General features: G+C 39.0%; 1 protein-coding gene across 2 annotated transcripts in view; it reads right to left on the bottom strand.

Moving 5' to 3' along the window:
* Window positions 1-14,669, bottom strand: part of wnt7a (Wnt family member 7A) — a 65,975-nt gene that overhangs the window by 19,806 nt on the left and 31,500 nt on the right. For both annotated transcript variants that reach the window (XM_003223969.3, XM_062969963.1), the window contains exon 3: window positions 9,113-9,384. In XM_003223969.3, the coding sequence (XP_003224017.1) occupies window positions 9,113-9,384 (272 nt within the window). The remainder of the gene's footprint in view (window positions 1-9,112; window positions 9,385-14,669) is intronic.

The following is a 14,669-nucleotide window of genomic DNA, read 5'->3' as shown; positions in this document are numbered from 1 at the left end:
TTGGGAACTCCAGATGGCTGGGTTGGGAAGCTCCCTCAGAGTGATTTATAGACAATTTATAGATTTAGAATACCAAATACATTTATAAATAAAATATAGATTTGTAATCTGCTTTATAAAACAGGTTGAGACCAAACAGGTCCAAACCAGATACTAAAAATTCTTCCTACAAATATGGTAATTAGATATCAATGATCAGGGTTGCCAAAGTGAAAGCTGGAGAGGGATGCTGTGCGTTTAATCATTGTGTAGAAAAAGGTATTTCAGCAGGTGTTGCTTGTTAATTTGTTGCATGACAAGCACCATCTTTTGAAATGCCCTCTTCTAAATCAACATTAAAGCTAAAGGGTCATTCTATAGTTTTCAGTTTGTAGACCTAATGACAGACATTTTAGATTAATTTTTTTTGAACAAAAAAATCAACAATCAAAGCATGAAAAGAGAAGAGAGGAAAGACTGTAGCTTAGTTACAGAACTTTACTTGCACAAGGTCTTCATAGGGATTGGAAATGACCCTATCTGAAATACTAAAACTCTTCTGCCAATCACTATAGACAACTTTGAGATAGGTGGACCCTTAGCGCAATATACAGACATCACTACACAATAGTTTGGAAAGTGCAGATACTTCTACTGATCTTAGTTTTTTCCATCTCCTTTATAATCAGTGTATTCATTTTCTAAGTTATGACCTCATCTCTGATAGCTACACAAGACATTCTTTGTTGTATTTGTTCTGCTCTGCTTCATACCTCAGATTTCAACTCAAGTGCTGAAGGAAAAGTAAAGTGCTCCCTTATGCAGGACATGATAGGATTACTAAGTCAGCACACCTATGTTCCTCTGTGAAGAGACACATCAAATAAAAAGCCACCTTGAGATGCCCTTGGTTGCGAGAGCCTTCTAATGCAGGCTGTGTCATGATTTATAAGAATGACTCATAATGTGGCGTTATACTTAATATGATGTAATGCTGATGCAAAATGCCATTCAGTGAAATTCAATGTCACTAAAGGGAAAGCAGGAGAAAGTACAATTCAATAATTTCTTTCCACTCACAATCAAAAGGTTGTTCCTTGAAAGGTTTCAGCTCTTTTACACACCATTTCTTATTTACTCCCTGAAAATGCATTGCTATTTTTTCATGTAAGTCATAAACAACAGGCTTCCCTTGCTATAATTGTAGGGCTTTGGGGGGGGGGGGGGGAGTGGGAGAAAAGATAGAAGCTGGCTTTTCTAAGGGCCAATACAGGAGCATTTCTCAACCACAAAGTGACTTTCAAGCAGCCACCTTGTGGCAGAGGATTGCACTATGTCATGCCCTCTTAACTATAAGTGTGAGTTTCAAATGGTTTGTCCTAGGTGGGACCTGGTAAGGGCAGGGGAAAAGAGGAGAAAGAAAAACCTGAAAGAGAAGGCATCCTAAGTCCCAAAAAGATTCTATGAGAAATACCAGAATTACATTCTTGTGTAGGAAAGGTCAGACACTAAACAAATAGCAACAAAGAATGGGATACCTTATCATGCAACAGTCACCATGGGAACCAGTGTGCCAATTCACAAAAGAAGTCCCACATGGGACTGTGAAGAGGTCCTTTTTCATTGCTAGAAAAATATGTAAATAGCCACCAAAAGGTGTTAAGAAGATAGAAAACCAACTGAGCTGTGAGAATAGTTATCCAATGTATTACACATAGTATGGCATGAACAACAATTTGCCAGCTTGGTTGAAGCCATAGTAGCCAAAAAAAACTTTACAATGCTATCTAACTCATACTATTGGTCCATTTAGCCCATTACTAACTGTGGCTCTCAAGGAGTATGCATTTTTCTAAACATACTTGGAGATGAACCCAGGACCTTCAGTATGAATAGCATGTTACTCAACCAGCTTCTTCTCATTTTCTTGATGCAATTTTCTCCTTGTTCTCAAGGAACAAGTTGATTACTTTGACACCTGTGTAATGACATAGAGGCACTGTATGATATAGAGGTTTGTAATAGAGCCCTCAAGACATGATGCCAACATTCCATTTCCAATGTTATACAATCCTTTGGTTCTAAAAAGTGTCATCCATATGGGTGATGGTGAAAGTAGTTCTGATTATCCTCATGAAGGTGACCTGGGACATCACAGCCAAGAGGCCCAGAAGACTCCAAGGTGGGATGCACATGCTAAAGGCATTCTAAGTGGGACATCTTGTACTTGTGTTTAAGTGCTAAAGCTAAATACCCCCAATCCAATAAGGAAGTTCACATGATCATAACAGAAACATCAACCATAGAGTGGAAAAACTGGAAACATTGACTGATTCAGAAAACCAATGAGGCACATTCATTTAAGTATATAAACTCTATAGAGATGGCAGTGAAAGGTATACTATGCATACTGTAGTTCTGTATATCAAGTGTGGCATACAGACAAATAAACTGGAACCCCATCCCACCCCCTGAAATTAACACATCCTTCTTCACTGAATTACTGTTGCTGGTAGTATCAGGCCCTGGCAATTAAACTCTGACATAGGTTCATCTTTTTTTTACCATAATGGTCATTATGAGCTTGAGATGGATAATGATTTCAGCCTCCCTCACAAGAACTGAAAACATTCCAGTCCTTTCAATGAGGTTGAGTTTCCACAGGCCCTAATCTTTCAGTTTGGACTGCAATTCTAAGTCTGTGTCACCATGGCCAACAATCATGGTTGCCTTCCTATACCAAATGACTGTCCCATTTAGAACAGCTGGTCATGAGGCTGACCAGAGGGGAAATGATCGTGGATTCAGTTTATGCACTCCGTTTAGGTGTAAGTCATTCTTTGGTCAAGCCTGCCTTAAGTTGCTTAGACATTTAATGATGCTGATGATTATGATGCATTGCAACAAAAAAGAGCCTTGAGTTCACACAAACTTCCTGCTCTGTCCCCGACACACCTACTACTACTACCCTCACAATGACAGCTAGTATCTTCCATACCAATGAGGTTGTGAATCCAGTTTTTAGTAGGGACTTTAAATAAATTACTCAAAACAGGTGCAGCACCTTAGATAGCTCTTTTAATGCTTGGACTAAAACCCAGAACAGATTTATGACTTCATTGTCTTGAAGCCACTGACTGCCTAACTTACTTAAAGAGTCACTTCATGTTTGTTGCCATACCAAAGACAGTTGAATAAAGTAGAAGCTGAATAGTAGTAAGAATACCAAGAATAACAAAAGTCCATGAAATTCTATGGAAACTGGACTAAGGGCATCTCATAATACTACACTCTTTCTAGTAATGAACTCCCATAATATTTACACTAATGCAGAACTCAGGTGTTTCTGCAAATGCTGGATCAAATGCTTTTTAAAAGAATTAGCTAGACAATGTTATAGGATATTGGTCTTGTAACAAAACTCATGAGAATTCTTATCCTGAAGTTTTATGATATATAAGGAAACATGTATATGGTGACTCCTTTCAAAAGTCTACATTCAGTAAGAATATATCAGAAATAACAGCCACATTCAAACTTTTCATTTATTCCTCTGCCTATCTAAATACCTTTGGTAATATCACCTGGCCTTGTGTTAAACTATAGAGTCAATAGACTGACAGCAACCCCAAATGCAGTTCACCAGTTCTACATTGGGCAGACAACTAAGGATCTCTGCATCAAAATAGCTTCTATGCCTGTTAGGGAAATGGCAGGGGTCCAAATACAGCACTCGCACTCCGTCCCACTAATACCCCCAATAAAGTGAAAGCTTTCATGGCTAGATTATTAGTGTTGAGTGCATACCATGGGCCTTAGAGCAAGTTCTGTCATCATGTTGTGCATCTGCATGATGTCTTTGGAGTGAATGCCAAGCCAACATGAACACTTTTCCAGAAGAATGGGGTGACTCTGCAATATGCTCAGAGGTTACATTGTGACCTGGAGCTGATTTTTTTCTTTCTTCCAAAATTCACTTAATCTCTTAGCATGTTATACAAATACTCCACTCCAATCTCAAGATACATCAGAAACCATCTGAATCATTGCATCAACTATATTAGAAGTTCAAAATATTATGTTAAGACTTGCATTGACTAATAAACAGTAAAGTAGGCATGTCTCCACTGCTGATTACTCTCTCTTTCTCTCTCTCTCTCGCGCACACACACACACACACACATACATGTACATCCAGGAAACAAATGACAAGATAGTGAGACTGTATTTCTTGACTGTGACCCATTATGTTGATGTGCCTGCTGCTTAATAGCTGTTGCATGTCAGTATTTATCCTAGGTGTTCCTAATTGTGCATTTCACACAGGTAGTTCCATACTAGTTTCACATTAAGAAGAATCAGTGTACTGTAGTAGTGAAAACTGTTGGACTAGGATTCAGGAGACCTGAAAGATCTTGGGCCTGGCATTCACTCTCAGTCTAGTAGGGCTGTACGAAGATAAAAATCTACATTGCCCTGAGCTCTTCAGAAGAAAAGAAAGTTATAAATGTCATTTATAAAAGAGAAAGAGTGAGTAGAAAAAAACAGCAGGAGCAAAGGCAGCTGGTGAAATCCTGCTACCACTTTAGATATTCAGTCTCCAGGAATTGGGGGAAGGAGCATATGTTTTATATGCAGACACTTTATGATGACTGCTATGAAGAATTGAGAGCCAGTGTGGTATACTGATTTCAGCACAAGATATGATTTTGGAGACCAGGGTTCAAAGCTCCACTCAGCCATGGAAATCCACTCTCTCAGTCTCAGAGGAAAGCAAAGGCAAAGATCCTTTGAAGAAATCTCACCCAAAAAACCCTGTGATAGGTTTGCCTTAGAGTCACCATATGTTGGAAACAACTTTAGGGTGTACAACATACTTGAACTTCTTACACATCAAGGCCAATGGCATAGTGGCACAGTCAATTATATTCATGGCCTTCTCATTCACTTCCATGAAGGAAAGCACTTTTTATCTTTGTCAAGTGAAGCAGTGCATTTCTCATCACACTTCTGCCATATTCCTCAACTCATATAAGAATGTTTATGTGCATAATATATAGTATATGCACAATAGAGTTCTCATACCATCATTGAAACCACCATCATATAACCATTATTGAAACAGGATCCCTTTCTTCAAAACTGATAACAAGATGTAAGGGAGAAATAGCTCCTGGCAGGATTTACATGTGTATGCCATGACACCTATAATGCCTCAGTTGCACAGTTTCATAACTAGTAGATAAATGAGATCCAATACAGCTGCCTGTTTGCACAAAAGGCTGCATAACTGATTCTGCCACAGTTATACAACCACTGTTTACAACCAGATGCACAATTGCTTGTGCAGCTCAATGTATTTTACAAGCGATTGCCAATTGTGCATATGCTTTGTACAATCACTTGCGCAAAGATATAACCTGGAGCAATTCCACTAGCAAAGATTTCACCTTGCTGGCATTAAATTGGATTTAGGCCATGGTTGGTTTCCAAGTATATGAAGACAGATAAGTTTTTCTTTTACATCCTTAACCCCCATTGTTCAGGATGATCTGAAACTCTCACAAGACAAGCTTTTACTTGTTACCAAGGCACAATGGAATATGAATGACATACAATACATATGAAATACATGCAATGTTAAATTCAAAAGATATTTCCAGTAATAGAAGGGAGTACTGGGTAAGAAAAGATACACAGATATTGTTTTGTGTTCTTGAATCTCCATCTTATCCCAAATGCAATGGTGTATGCTCCTACCCTGAGAGATAAACATTGGGAACCAAGTTACACATAACCAGATATGGTTGGTGGGTAAGATGGTGAAAAAGTTAGACTTGCAGATACTGTGGGCCCTTGATATTCACTCAGGGTTGACTGCAGCACCCCTTATAGATAACCAAATCTATGGATATTCAATGATATTGTAATATGGCATCCCCTACATAAAATGACAATCTCAAGTGGTTTTGAGAGAGGGGTAGAATCTGGGGGTTCCAAATCTGTGGATGTAGAAGACTGACTGTAATACAGAGATGAAAAAGAACAGAAAATCAAAAGTGTGACAGATTGCTTCAATTGTATTTTTGCATGTTCAATTATATGAGTGCAATGAAGCTCGTCATAGTGTGCTGATATTTCAGAAGTGAAATGGCATAAGTATAGGCAGTATTATCCATGCTGTGAATGTATCCTTCAGTCCAGAGATCTGAGCAATTTATTAGACATGCCAATGTAGCTTGCATGTGATAGTCCAGCAGGTAACAAAGCTCTAAGGAAGGAGGACTCCTTACCAGACCAGAAAAGAGAGAGAATTGGAAGAAAGAGGAACTGTGTTTTTCCAGAATAAAAAATTAAGCCCTTATTAGTTTGAATCAGGTGGTAAGATTTTGATGTAGAGCTTTAGGAGGGAATGAAAAAAGAAGAACTTCCCTGGAGTGGATTGTGGATTTTGTATTTGTATGTTTTATATTTTTATTTAGGATTTTGAGGCCGATTCAAATATTTTTTAAACAGCAAGATCTTTTGTAAGGAAGTCCTGCTTTCATACACTGTAGGGTTCCTGGAACTTTTGATGACTACAGTTACTGGGTTCTGCATCTGCATATAAAATACGTAGTATTTGTTGCTGAGCTTTTCACATAAAAATTATATTATAATGCTCATTGTTTGGAATGTTATTATTGCATTCATTTATAACATGGCTGCATAAAACTCAGGGAAATGGTATACCAAACCAGTTTTAAGTAAGCTACACAATGTATTATGCATTTTTTTTTGTTTTATGTGAAACAAAAACCTTACTCATACATCACAAAGAGATAACATATTCACGATCTAATTACTGCCTATAATTTTGTTTAATTGATATAACAGACACGGGCTTTCAAATTGGAAGAAGATACAGATGGAGTATAATTCATTCCCACTTCAAAAAGCCTGAATTCAGGCTATTGATCCAAAGTATGGAAGCAGCATTACAGTTATTAAAATGGTCTTTGAATCAAGTCACAACAGAAGCTCAAAAACATTAATATTTTGTTTTTGGAAACAGCTATTAGAAGCATCATCTCTGTATATAAAGGTCAGTCCAAGATTGTCCAAGACTGTAAAAATAAGACATAAAGACTTCACCAGCAAGACCTGTACTGTGTTTCCACAGGAATAAGGTTCAATGCTAACTGGCCCACTGTCTACATGGGCCACTGCTGCCATTCCCTTTTCCCTGTGCTCATCAGAGGAAAGAGGGTGGATCAGGCCCCTGGTGTCACTACCAGATCACAGATTCCCTGGTGTGATTTCCCTGGTCACATGGGCACACCTCTCCTGATGTCAGCATGAGGCACCTGACACAGCAAGGAGTTCTCATGGCACTCTGAAACTATCTGGCAGTGATGATGGTGACAGGAGTGGTAAGGGGACAGTTCAATATTGCCAAAGCAGTTTCAGCAAAGCAAAACTGGAGTGTGGTTGCCTCCATGGCCAGCCAGAATTATTTCTGCTCTCACCTGGCTTCAGAGTAAGTGGGCAGTGTAGATGAGACCTTAGACACCCTACAGAGATTTGTGGGTGCAGGGGTCTACTGGATCTCAGAGATAGGGAAACAAATGTCCCATCACATTATCTAAGGTCTACTAATGAATCTACATGGATTGAAGCCAAAATAGTATATTGCAAACAGAAGGCCTAAGAGATTCAGGGGTGTAGTAAGGCTAGACAGGACAGGATGATACTATCTGGACTGCAAGCTATCTGGACTGCACCAACTATCCTGCCCCAATTTCTACCCAGCTACACTCTGGCATTGTTCATCTACGTTTAGTGTTGGAAATGTGTTTGAAGCCCTGTATTCTTTGTTTTGCCACATTACATAGGAATAGGTATTTCTACTAAGGGTTTCGTTTTTAATCTTTCCCTAGATGAAACTAGGAAAAAAACACCACAGAAAAATTGTTCACAATGAAGGTGAAAGCAAAATTCAATGAAGAGAGAAGTTGTTCTTGAGCAATAATTTAGCTCCCAAACATGTATTAAATGCATTCAGAACCTATTACACAGCAATATCTATCATCAGTATAACTGTTTATCTATCTAAACATGACCCCTGCAATATGGCTCCAGCAGATATCAGAATGGCAATACTTTTAAAATAAAAGGAAAATGGTACCTACTTCCATCTATGTGGTCATTTGACAATAGTAAATGGTTTATAGGCTTGCTGAATTTCAAAATGTGCTGGAGCTTTTGGTTCCTGAGAACTACATAACCATATTTTTGAATCACTACCAGAAGCCACCACCCGATCCTTACAATCATACCCTGGCAAAGTAATCTTTCTATTTACACATAGTCAGAAAAGGCATTCTTGTAAGAAAATGGCATTGCAGTAGCTAACAATTTGGGGTATTTATTCTTTGTTTTTAAAAGTTGCCTAACTAAGATTTCTGACTTATAAAGGAAGCCTGAGATAATATATTGCCTCCCATTTTTTGTTAATGCTGATGAGATATGTTTGTTGATGTTTAACTACAAAAACTCAAGATGCTTAAAGTCCTGCAAAAGAGTGCTGGGGGGGATATTGGGATAGAAAATAACTATAATTATTTCTAAATGATCTTTTGAAGGTTTACACTTTAGCAAGGCAGAAGAATTTTAAAAGCCAATATCTGCCACATTGTACATATAAAGACTAATTCAAGGTGTGAATTAGCATGCACTTTGTAACCTAGATCAGTGCTAGTCCAAAGTGGTGGATGGTAAATTGGCATCATTCAGTGAGCTATTGGCTGCAGTCCATGGTGAGTTTCCAGGAAATAAACAATGGGAACAAATATGGTGCCAATATTTGCAACATTGGTGGGGGGAAACCCTGGCGGTCCTAAATACCAGATAGATTAAGATGCACTGATCTAAATAACAGGAACCCCAGTCCCAACTATTTAACCATAAAATAGTTACTTGTGCCCTCTTTGCTTTCTGTTTTATAATTGTGAGGTGCTGACGCAAGACATGTTATTTGCCAGAAATATGGTCCTGATCTGTCCAAATGTGCATGTTCAAGAGCTGAGAAGTTCTGTTACCATCAAAGTAAGATATGGGGTGGCCACCTGAAGAGGTGAGCACAAGTGCCTACCTTTCGCCCCGCCTCATTGTTGTGTAAGTTCATGAGCGTCCTGGCGTTCTGTTTAATCTCCCTTGCATCCACAAACACTTTGGCGAATCCTATTCCGTACCGGATATCTGCAGAGCAGCCTCCCCATTTCCATCCTTCGTCTTTGTGGTACTGTCCCTGTTTTTCCTTGTCACAGCCACAGTCGCTGAGGTTTCCCTGGGTGCAGGCCGCAGTGATCGCATGTGCTACTCCAGCAGCAATAATGGCATAGGTGAATGCTGCTTCTCTGCTCCCTGAAATTAGGACACATTTCTCAGTCAAGGATAGGGTATTTGGGGGGAAAGGGTGGGGATGGCAAGGGGAACCGAAATTCTGTGCATGTCTGTTCAATGGCAATGCTGCAAGGTTATTCATACACATGCTATTGTTAGGTAGGCATTAGCATTTCATGACATTTTGAAGCACAAATCTTTTGTTGATGCTCAGGCACTCCCCAAAGAATCAATATACATGCGGCAGTGGCGCATTTTGCTATGTCCACAAACTTGAAATTTAGCAAACTACAAGTGAATTAGTCAGCTCTTAATGATGCAAACAAGACTGCTCTTACCATACTGCAAGCTTTAGTTCAACACAGGGTGGCCACTTAAGCAGTACCAAAAAAGAGGACAAAAAGGACATAAATTGGATACAGTTTGCATGTGCTAATCATTCTCTTTAAATGTACACTGAGCTCCACAGAATCCGGCCCCAGACAAGTTTGTTTGGCATTCAAGTTTCAAGCATTGTATCTTCAGCAGAATCACTCCCCACAAGTGATCTATATTTTAATGCTTGCCTCTTAGTGGTTATTTTACTGAAAATGTTTACTTCCTTATCAAATGCCACAAATAGCCTGTAGCATAATGGATTCAAGGATGACATCAACAAAATCAGCTAATAGATACCTTCATGGCCACTTAGCTGCAGGATATGTATTAATAGAATTGTATACTCTTCTTAATGTTTAATATTCATCATATAACTGCATATAGATAAAATAATCTTGGCTTTCTGAAATTTATAGGAACTTCAGTAGTATTAAACTTTCCAGGAGTTTCTTTGGTGTAAATTTGATATAAGTGTAATTTAAACGACAGTAAATGAAAAAGCTCTAAATGTATGAATTTTTAATTGCCATATTTCATCTCATCAGGATGCCTTACAGACTATGTAGGTTATGACTTAGAAGAGACTGAAGGTTTTGCCACTTACATTGGCATTGACTGTAGCATATTCATATTATTCATAGCTTTCAACACTAACAAGAGTCTGTGTTATTTAATATCCTGTTTATTATATCCTGTTTATTCTTCTTCCCACCACATAATATGAGACCACATTTCTGTTTTATTGCTAACTACCCAGAAAAATGTTCCACTCCTATCGGGTACTCTGAACAACCTTTACACCCTACAGAATAGAGAAGTTAGCTCGGGAAACCGGGAATTTTGGGTACTGTACTTCAGAGTTAAGCAGGCTGATTATTACCCCAATTGCCTTCACCAACCTACAGCCCTCCAGGTATGTTGGACTTTCTCATCATCCCCACTCAAGGTGGCCTAGAAAAGACACAGAGGGCAAAGGCTGCTTAACATATTTGGATAGTCTGATTCTAATTGCTGCAATGGTGACAACTGAAGCCATGAATTTAAGAATCAGGACTTCTGAATCCCTATGAATCCCCACTTAGCCCTAGAAACCCATTGGGTGACCTTGAGAAACCTTCATTCTTTCAGATAAAGGCAATTGCAAACCTCCTCTGAATAAACCTTGCCAGAAAGCCATATACAGTAATAGGATTGCCATTAATTAAAGTCAGTCTGAATGCACGTAACAACCACAAAACCACCTATCAAATTAAGAACTGAGAAGTTCTTAAAAGCAATAATGTTGGTTCACAAACCTATGAAATGTCAAACAATAAATATAAAATAACAATGAGAAAGAATGGGAGGGGGGATTCCCAGCCCTAATAGATTAATTGCATGAAATTTGTAAGTAATTAGCAGCAAATTAATTGTTTCTGTAATTGCAACCTTTTCCCAATATCTAAGCTATAATTAAATTATATTATGATTTAACTTTACCTGAGATCATTCCATTCCTTTTGAGGTGTAACTGCTGTTTTTACTTTTATAGCTATGGGGATGGGACCACATCTTTTGTTGAAGAAATGTTGACATGCTAATGAAGTAGACAGGAAGAAAATGTGTTTTGTATGCAGGCAAGTGGCTTGCAGTGGTGGCTGGTAGTTCCAGTATCAGCGAGGCAGTAAATCTGCTGCAGATTTTAGTCTGAATTTTAAAGGAACTATTCGGATTGCTAATTTGATTCTGTCAATAAGATTCAGTACTCTGGAAAGTTTCTTTAATGTCTGACTCTGCTTAATGACCCTATTGTTGCAGGCATTTTCAAATGAATCTCTTTTAGACACTGAACTTCTCTGTAGTTCCAATAGTATGGATAATATTTTGAAAGTTTGACTCTGCCTTGAGAGGAAGCCTCACTGAACAGAATGGAACATGTTTTTGAGCACATGTGAACAGACTTGAGCCATAAAGTCTTCCAACCAGTATTTCTTGATGAGATGACCACCGCAAGTCCTTCCATGTGTTTTCTGTTCCCACCAATCTCACAGTTCTAATTCCACTATTTTGAGTTGCATTATCTGGAATTTTAGCTCAAGGGCAATGCAGGCTATATTAGCATGAAAGAAGAAAACGGTCTGCCTTTATCTGTCAGTATTTATCACTACTTAGTTGAGTGTTGCCTCTTTACCAATCATCCAAAGACAAAGGGAGATTTCAGAGGTCCTAATTATTTTATGGGGAACTAAGAGATTCAATCAGGACAGTCCATAGCCAGGGGGACTCATTAAGATCACAAGACCAAAACACCAAGAAAGAGAAATGATTTAAACTGTCTGCCACCACTCTGCAAAACCTCCCTGTTTCTTCTGACCTTCTTTCATTTCAGTTTCAAATTATTTTGAGGTAGCTTGGTTGTAAATGACCAATGAAAAACCAGTAGTTTAACAGTAGTTTACTTCTCCAGTAAAAGAGATGAAAAAAATATAGAACTTATTTATTGAAATGTATCTTGACACAAGTATCCTACATATATTTTTGTAATTTCCTTCATGGTTTCAAATGGAAACTCTTTTCCTGTAATTTGAACCCATTGCTCCTAGTTTCCAAGGCACCAGAAAATAAGCCTGCTCCCCCTTCCTCATGACATCCTTTCAAATATTGAAACATGGTAATGTCTCCTCTCAATCTTCTCTTCTGCAGCTTTTAAAGCTATTGTCCTCCCAACCCTGTTATATGCCTGTGAAATGTGGACCGTCTATTCTCAAGTTCTGGAATGATTTTATCAGCGTTGCCTCTGAAAAATCATGCAAATCTCTTGGGAAAACAGGTGGACAAATGTCAGCATTCTGAAAGAAGCAAAGACCACCAGCATTGAGGTGATGTTCCGCTGTCATCAACTTCGCTGGACTGACCATGTTGTCCGAATGCCCGATTACTGTCTCCCAAAGCAGTTACTCTACTCTCAACTCAAGAACAGAAAACAACGTATTTGTGGACAGCAAAAGAGATTTAAATATGGACTTAAAGCTAACTTTAAAAACTGTGGCATAGATACCAAGAACCGGAAAGCCCTGGCCCTTAAGCACTGTAACTGGAGGTCAGCTGTTACCAACAGTGTTGTGGAGTCCGAAGAGGCACAAATGGAGGGCAAGAGGGAGAAATGTGTCAAGAGGAAGGTGCATCAAGCCAACACTTGCCAGGACTGCTTCCATCTGGAAGTCAATGTGTTCACTGTGAAAGAATATGCAGATCAAGAATAGGCCTCTACAGTCTTCTATGGACCCACCACCAAGACCCTACACTTGGAAGGCAATCATACTTGGCCACAAGTGATAGCCTATGATGATGGTCTCTTCTGCAGGTTAAACATACCCAGCTCTTTAAAATGCTCCTCATAGGACATAGTCTCCAGACCTTTGATAATTTTAGTTGCCCTCCTCTGGACATGTTCCAGATTGTCAATATCTCTTTTAAATTGTGGTACCCAAAAAATTGACACAGTATTCCAGGTGAGGTCTATCCAAGGCTGAATACAGAGGCACCATGACTTCCCTCGATCTAAACACTATACTCCTTTTGATGCAGCCCCAAATCCCATTGACCTTTTTAGCTGCTGCATCACACTGTTGGCTCATATTCAACTTGTTGTTCACTAAGACTCCTAGATATTTTTCACATGTACTACTGTTCTATATCTGTGCATTTATTTTTCTTTTTTTGCCTAAGTGAAGTATCCTTGACTTTAACTTCCTGAACTTTAGCTTCACTTTAGGTACCTTTAGTTTCCTGAACATGCTTGGCCGTAGTCTTTGATCAGAGTAGAAGTAAAGAAGTTGGAGATGGAGTAGGAGTGCTCTAGCGTAGGTTTCCATTTATACTCTTCACATTCATTAATCCCACAAAAGAGTATAATATGATGTGTACCAACAGAGCAAAGGTGACTTTTCTGATCCTGGATTACCAATTGAGGATGCCTTTACACTGTTCTGCATCAAATGATGGTCCATAAACACAGAAAGAGCCATATGTCTTCTTCTTTAGTGAAAAGCTTTTGTGAAAACTCTCCAGTATTGAAGGACAAAGGAAAGGACAGTGAAAAGACAAGAATCCAAGGCAATTTACCACCCCAGAGTTATAAAAAGCTTGATACCCTATTGATCAAACATCATACTCTTGCCTCATTAAATTTAAAAACATGGTGACTCATGATCTAGAGCACAATCGCATTTGTTCTTTAGAATGTAAATGAAGTAGAAAATCATCAGGCATTGAGACTTTAAATTCGGCTTTCTTATTACATTAGACACTCTCTTCTAACAGATTAGTTTTATCCTTGAAAACATTATTTACCCTGAAATATAAACTGTGAATTAGAGCATTTTGCAGCTACAACATCTACTGTCAGTTATAGCAGACAGAATAAGAGGGTAATGAGGAGAAAATACAAGTGTGGAAGAAATTATGGGAAGCAACAGCAAATCTTGTTATTTTATCCTGCTTGGCCACGAAAAACCACTTGATGACCTTGACTGCATCACACACTCTCAGTCCAGCAAAACCCATGATGTGTGGCCTTAGGTAAAGTCTAATTGTGTCCAACTCAGGGGGTTGGTGCCCATCTCAATTTCTAAGCCGAAGAGATGACGTTGTCTGTAGATACCTTCAAGGCCATGTAGACAGCATGACTGCATGGAGTGCCGTTACCTTCCTGCTGGAACGGTACCTATTAATCTACTCACATTTTCATGTTTTCAAACTGCTAGATTGGCAGAAGCTGGGGCTAACAGCAGGGGCTAACAGCAGGAGCTCACCCTGCTCCCCAGATTTGAACCACCGACCTTTCGGTCAGCAAGTTCGGCAGCTCAGCAGTATAACCCGCTGAGCCTCTAGGGCTTCCTGGGTGGCCTTAGGATCATCATAAGTTGGAAATGGGTGAACACACCCAA

This window comes from Anolis carolinensis, chromosome 2 (genome assembly GCF_035594765.1).
Source record: "Anolis carolinensis isolate JA03-04 chromosome 2, rAnoCar3.1.pri, whole genome shotgun sequence".
NCBI lineage: Eukaryota > Metazoa > Chordata > Lepidosauria > Squamata > Dactyloidae > Anolis > Anolis carolinensis.
Note: the sequence above shows the minus strand (reverse complement) of the source record. Positions and strands in the feature narration are given on the sequence as shown.